Here is a 6,443-nt window from a genome sequence, read left to right on the forward strand (position 1 = left end):
CCGCCTCTCGGAGAGCGCGCCACTCGCCGGTCGCCGCTGACCCGCCCGCGGTCGCCGCAGCCGCCCCGCGGGGACATTCATTCTTGCCGCTTTCCTCTCTCTGGGCAGGGCTCAGGAGCTCCATTGTAGGGTTTTGTCCCCGCAGTGCCTCTTTTTTTTTTCCTTTTTCTCCCCCTTTTTTCTTTTTATTTTCTTTCTTTCTTTTTTCCCCTTTCTTTTCTTTTCTTTCTTTTCTCCCCCCCCCCTCCTATGTTCGGGAAACCAGACAAAATGGACGTTCGGTGCCACTCGGACGCAGAGGCTGCCCGGGTCTCGAAGAACGCGCACAAGGAGAGCCGGGAGAGCAAGGGTGCGGACGGGAACCTCTCCGCCGCCTTCCTCAAGGAGCCGCAGGGCGCCTTCTCCGCGTCGGGTGCCGCGGACGATTGTAACAAAAGTAAATCCAATTCGGCCGCTGACCCGGATTATTGCCGCCGGATCCTGGTCCGAGGTAGGGATGGGGTAGGGCTGCAGGGCGCGTTCTTTGGGGGAGGACTCGGGGGCCCTAGCAGCGCGGCGCCCCAGAACCAGGCCCGCAGGGAGGAGGTGCGGGCTGGGACTTCCGAGAAAGTTACTGGCCTTTCCCCACCCCCGCCCCCGGGTCTGGCCGGCCGCTGGGCACTCGCACCTGGGGCGCGCACTCTCCAGGAGCCTTGACCCTCCAAGCCCCGAGAGCCCCCCCCCCAAAGGGTTGAAGGGAAGCCTAGGGGCCGCGCAGGCCGGCCCAGGCTGCAGGCTGCGGCCTCTGACTGGGGGAAGGAGCAGGACACTATGGAGGACGAGCGCGCGCTGGGCGAGCTAGAGGACTTGCCGGGAGCCTGCCTTCGAGCTCCGGCGCCCTGGCCGACTGAGTGCACCCAAGGGGAGTGCGGGTACCGGAGAACAGGAGCCGATCGCCGGCTACGGCCAGGCCATTTGGTGCGCTGGGCCGAGGGCCCCGGCGCCGCGCTCGGGGCTGGCAGCTGCCGCCGGCAGAAGAGGCTGGGCTGCTTTGACGAGCCGCGGATGTCGCCTTGGTGCTCGGCTCGGTCCCGCAGGGCTGCGCGTTGTGCGCTGGGCTCTGGCGGTGGCTGTCACGAGGCCCGGCCCCGGCCCGGCGCCACCCACGCTAGCAGATCGCCAGGCCCCGCCGGCCCCCAGAACGTCCCTCCTCCTTCCGCCGACCGGGCTCGGGAGAGAAGGAGACCCTGGGGTGGGGCGTTGAGACCGCGGGAGCGGGGTCTGGTCAAGGCGTCCAGAGCTGGGGCCGACGCGACCCAGCCTGGTCAGCTGGGAGACCTTCAGGCTATAGGGGACGCAAACCGCGCAGGCGAGACTCCCAGGCCGGAAGGAACATCAGCCGATTTGGATTTTTTCCCCCCTCCCATGTCCAAAGGGCTCTAAAAGGCCAAGTCTGGTTCCCTCTTCCGTCAGCGATGTGGAGTTAAACCCCCTCGCTCCACCAAACACACCGTGTCTTTGGTCCCCGGGTATGGCCGAAGCTTCCCTCCCTGCTCCCCCCACCCCCATGCCCACCCGGACTGCAGGCAGCAGGCACCCTGTCCTCCAGCAGGCTCTGGCCAGGGAGGTGGAGGGAGACGGGAGGGTTCTGGCTACTGACATCTCCCCTTCCTCAGATGCCAAGGGCTCCATCCGAGAGATCATCCTGCCCAAGGGCCTGGACCTGGACCGGCCCAAGAGGACACGCACATCCTTCACTGCGGAGCAGCTCTACCGGCTGGAGATGGAGTTTCAGCGCTGCCAGTACGTGGTGGGCCGAGAGAGAACGGAGCTCGCCAGGCAGCTTAACCTCTCCGAGACTCAGGTACCAGGTGGCCAGGCCTGCACAGCTCTGCACAAGCCTGCCCCCCCACCCCCAAACTCTAGCCCCCTCTCCCCAGTATTTAGCCTGACTGTGGATGAGACTCCCAGGGGAGGTGGAGGAGACAGGGAGGTTGGGGTGATAGACCCACGACTTCTCCCCTTCCTTAAACCATTCCTTTCCCTCTATGTCCCCAAATCTGGAAGGGTCTGTACTCTGCCCACCTTGGCCTAGCCCAGAAGGCCCCAAATTCTGTCCTTTGGAATTCTTTTTGGGATCACAGTCTTGAGAATTCCCTGCTTGCCTCTGCTCTACAAGGAGCCAGTGTTTGCCCCTGTCTTGGTCACCCCATTTTGGCCAGATTTCCAGGCATCACCTCCTTTGGGGACCCCAGCCTTGTAATACAACACCCAGGCCTGTTCTGCAAGAATGGGACTGGAGCCAAAGCCACCTGGGTGCAGAGGGTAACAACTAGATTGGAAAGGTGCACAAACCTGAGATTCGCCTGCGCCGGCCAGGCTACCCTGCCTCTTAAGGTTTCCCCTGGCTCTGAGCTGGACCCAGAACCATTCTGGCCGTGGGTACCCACTGGGCACTTACCAGGCCCTGTCTTCGGTGCTGATGATATGTGAAGTGTGGGATCAGAGGCAGATCGGGGGCCCTGGGAGCCAGCACTGTCAACTGTGCTTTAGGTCTTTTCCTTTACATGAAATCCACATGTTGTTACTGGAGTCAGCCACAGTAGACTCTGGGCCCAGGCTTTTCAGGGCCTGATAGATTTGCCTTGTGGAGGCCCTTTTGGGCCTAGTGAGGGCATGGCACCAACTTGGCCTAGGTAAGGCAGACGTCTTTCTAAGGGCTTGTCTCCTTCCCTGCGTCCAGCCCTGAAGCAGGTAGGGAGCATATAGGTCTGGGAAGTGGGCAGAAAGCCGAGAACTGAAGACAGATCCTATTGGATGTTCTTTTTGAGTATGAGTTGGCACAATAGCTTTTCCTATTTTCTCTACTACCACCCCTCTTGCTTTACAAAATCTAGACCTTTCCATATAGCTGCTAATCTCCATTCTGGGCCCCCAGCGAGGCCTGGAGAGGGGGCAAAAGGAGAGGAGGAAGTGGGAGGGAGGCTGGTAGAGAGGGTTTAGTTCACCCCAGCCTCTGGACGTCTTCCCATGATTCCAAAGTTCATGATGGAGAGCGCGGGAGTGATAAATTAAGGATATCACTCAGAACCTCCAACCCAGCTGTCAGAGAGAGAAGATGGAGAAAGCTTGGCCCCTAGTCCATCCTGCACAAATTACTCCTTCTACAGCCAGCCACCTTGCCTGCTTGCTGCTAGTTGATGGTCAAGTGTGACCCTCATAAGCCAGGAACAGCTTCTGGAAATCTTGGACAGGACTAATTCCGCAGAGGCTACGGCCGAGCTTGTTGGCTGGGCAATGGGCCTGGGTCCAGAAAGGTAGAGCAACACTCCCGCCAGCCCACTCGCCCACTCCCACTTCCTACAGGGCAGCCTTCAGGTCTTACCGCTCTGCCTGAAGGAAACGTGAGCTCACAAGCCAGGATGGTCCGTGTCTGGCTGCAGGCCGTGAGGGAGCCCCGTGAAGTCCCTTCTGGTCTTCCTTCCAGTTAGGGTTGTGGACCTCTTTATTGCTAGTTCTGAGCCCCCACAGCCTGGGCCTGCATCCATGAGCCGGAATCGCAGCCTTGCGGAGCGGGGTCCAACTCTAGGTGGCCCACGTAGCTCCCGGGCTAGCCCCTCTCCTGCTGCCGGGTGGAGCCGGACTGGGGCTGCGGCTGGGCTGGGAGAGGGCTCCGAAGGGAGCCCTCGCGCCCTGGGAGCCCGCTCTTCCTTGACGGCCCTGTCTCCCGCTTCTCTTTCCAACCCTCCCTGCGCCCCTGCGTCCAGGTGAAAGTCTGGTTCCAGAACCGGCGCACGAAGCAGAAGAAGGATCAGGGCAAGGACTCGGAGCTGCGCTCGGTGGTGTCGGAGACGGCGGCCACGTGCAGCGTGCTGCGGCTGCTGGAGCAGGGCCGCCTGCTGTCGCCGCCCGGCCTGCCCGCGCTGCTGCCGCCTTGCGCCACCGGCGCGCTCGGCTCGGCGCTCCGCGGGCCCAGCCTGCCTGCCCTGGGCGCCGGAGCCGCTGCCGGTTCGGCCGCCGCCGCCGCGGCCGCCGCCCCGGGTCCCACCGGCGCCGCGTCCCCGCACCCGCCGGCCGTGGGCGGCGCTCCGGGCCCCGGGCCCGCTGGGCCAGGCGGACTGCATGCGGGCGCGCCGGCTGCCGGCCACGGCCTCTTCAGCCTACCGGTACCCTCGCTGCTCGGCTCGGTCGCCAGCCGCCTCTCCTCCGCCCCGTTGACAATGGCCGGTTCGCTGGCCGGAAATTTGCAAGAACTCTCCGCCCGGTACCTGAGCTCCTCGGCCTTCGAGCCTTACTCCAGGACCAACAATAAAGAAGGGGCCGAGAAAAAAGCGCTGGACTGATTTTAAGTGTTTGCCTGTATTTATATTTATAGTATCTATTGTGGTGATATTTATGGACTCGCGTATTCGGCGCCCGAGGCTCCTGTGCTGGGCTTCCGGCCCCCACGAGGCCTCTGACAGTTCTCCTTCCCCACTAGTCTCTGCCACCAATCATATTTTGGGCTACTTTTTTCTACCTTTCCACCGTGCCCCCCAGCCCCGCCCCAACTTCCTTCTGAATCCAGGAGAATCCAAAGAATTGGGGGAAATAACCAAATTAGCCACCTGATGTCCCAACCGATGCCTAGCCCTGGAGGGCAAAGACTGGTTCTAAGTCAAAGCCCGGGACCCCTGCTCTAGATTGGGCCGCTGCTGCCTTTGATGATTCTTACAAATATTGAAAGAGCAAAGCTGCACGCAGACCCCAGGGGCTGAAAAGGCTGGTGGGTTTCGTTAGACCAAAAAGGAAGACGCTCCTTCCTCTCGCAAGAGAAACCAGGGCTTCGGGGAGCCCCTGGGCCCCACTTTTTGGACTGCTTGGAAGAGCCTGTGCACACGCAGCTTTCTGGCTGGACAACTCCTGCCGATTTTTTCCCCCTTTTAGAGAAACAACAATCACTACCGCCCCCGACCCCAGGAGATCCACCAAACATCGAGGTAGACAACGGTGGTAAAACATTTGATCTAATCAGCAATAAAGCAAGAGTCGTAACTACCACGTAAAACCAGATGAAGTGAAACCAGTTTTTAAATACTCTCAACAAGCGAGTTTGGAAGGTTTAAGAGAATTCAGGATAGGGATTGCTCCACAGGCTCAAGCAAAATTCCAGTTCCGGGTGTTATGACTTTAAACAGGAATTTAAAAGGAAAAAGAGAAAGAAAGAAAAAAGCCAACGCTGCGAAAGAAAGAAAATTCAGAATCTTTTCTCCGAGGCTGTTCCAGGGCCGTGGCCGGCAGCTTCAGTCTCCTCAGAGAGGAGACAGAGCAGGGCGGCTGCCTGCGGAAGCTTCTCCCCACCAAGCTCCTTGACCCGTGGCTTCTGGGCAGAATCGCTGGGTTTGGAAACGAATCCGTGCCCTTTGCCTCCTCTTCCCCACTCCCGGATTCACCGAACCCTTCCAGAACGCTGGAAACGCCCGGATTTCTTCGAGGACCCGGTGACAGGGACCGAGCCCCAGTCCGCAGCGCTGCCCGGCCTCCTGCGCGGTGGTCTCTGTATTCACATCAGCTCCCTGCGTGAACAGGGAAGGCATCCTTCCCTACATGCCACCCCTCAAAAACCCCAGGGTTTCCGCGGTCCCAAGTCAGAAACCCGGACGGCGACACTGTCACAGCCTCATCCCTTACCTGAGCAACAACCACTGTCCCCGCAGCCACGGCTACGTGCATTTTAACCAAAACCACAGACCTAGCCGGCGAGGTGCCGCAGTGTCTAGAATGTAATTCCTTCATCCGAAGCGAGCGCAGAGCATTTTTAAAATAGTAATTTTATTGTAAATTATTTACGTCGGAAGCTTTTTTTTTTTTCCTTTTTTCTTTTCTTTTAGGAAATAGTGAAGAAAATAATGAACGATTCAAACGCGGGTAGGTGTCGCTGAATTCTGACTACTAACTCTGTTCTGAATGTTTTGGATATTTGGATGTTTTGTATTTATGTGGTGAGAGTGAAATATATATATCTAAGATGATAAATGAGGTGCATTTTTGTCTTGTGTTTAAAGGATTAAAAAAACAAAACAAAACAAAACAAAAAACAAAAAGGAAGAAGAAGAAGAAAAGGAAGAAAGACTCAGCCAATGATGAGTCTCGGCGTTGGGACTCCTGGGGCATAGCGTGGTGGCCCCAGAGCCCGCGGGGGCCCAGCCGATGGTACCCTGAGCTCCTGGGAAGAGGTTTGGGGTGGCCCTTGGTCCCAAGAGTCAGTCATCTGGCTACAACGTTCTTTTCACTTCTTTGAGTCTGTCTCCCTCTCTGGCTCTCTATCCCAGTGCTGCTGGACCCGCAGGCCCTCCCCCCTGGATCTCCCACTTTGTGTTTCTTGGTTTATTTAGGAACTTGTTTCGGGACACCCTCAAGTTCCTACCTCCTAACATTCCCAGTTACTGAAGTTTTCCAACCACAGGTCCTTGCCCAGCAGCAGT

At 58.6% G+C, this 6,443-nt stretch overlaps 1 protein-coding gene across 2 annotated transcripts; it reads left to right on the top strand.

Annotated features, from left to right (window-relative positions):
- Positions 1–249: 249 nt before the first annotated feature.
- On the top strand, positions 250–5,959 carry VAX1 (ventral anterior homeobox 1). 2 transcript variants are annotated; one of them, XM_059172584.1, is made up of 3 exons: positions 250–490; positions 1,656–1,850; positions 5,850–5,959. In XM_059172584.1, exons 1-3 carry the CDS (start codon positions 250–252, stop codon positions 5,888–5,890), a joined length of 477 nt encoding a protein of 158 aa, XP_059028567.1. In that variant the 3' UTR covers positions 5,891–5,959. The 2 variants fall into 2 exon arrangements, with proteins under 2 accessions (XP_059028567.1, XP_059028566.1); XM_059172583.1 differs by lacking the exon at positions 5,850–5,959 and adding an exon at positions 3,747–4,322 and having other exon boundaries at positions 1,656–1,843.
- The last annotated feature ends 484 nt before the right edge of the window (positions 5,960–6,443 follow it).

The sequence above is a fragment of the Mustela lutreola genome, chromosome 4 (assembly GCF_030435805.1).
Source record: "Mustela lutreola isolate mMusLut2 chromosome 4, mMusLut2.pri, whole genome shotgun sequence".
NCBI classification, from domain to species: Eukaryota; Metazoa; Chordata; class Mammalia; order Carnivora; family Mustelidae; genus Mustela; species Mustela lutreola.

What these genes read in the sequence shown, in the direction of transcription:
- VAX1 (XM_059172583.1), top strand. Translation starts at nt 250, where the DNA reads ATGTTCGGGAAACCAGACAAAATGGACGTTCGGTGCCACTCGGACGCA. An exon ending in CCGCCGGATCCTGGTCCGAG is followed by an intron (nt 491 to 1,655) that starts GTAGGGATGGGG and finishes CCCCTTCCTCAG; the next exon opens with ATGCCAAGGGCTCCATCCGA. An exon ending in TTAACCTCTCCGAGACTCAG is followed by an intron (nt 1,844 to 3,746) that starts GTACCAGGTGGC and finishes CCCTGCGTCCAG; the next exon opens with GTGAAAGTCTGGTTCCAGAA.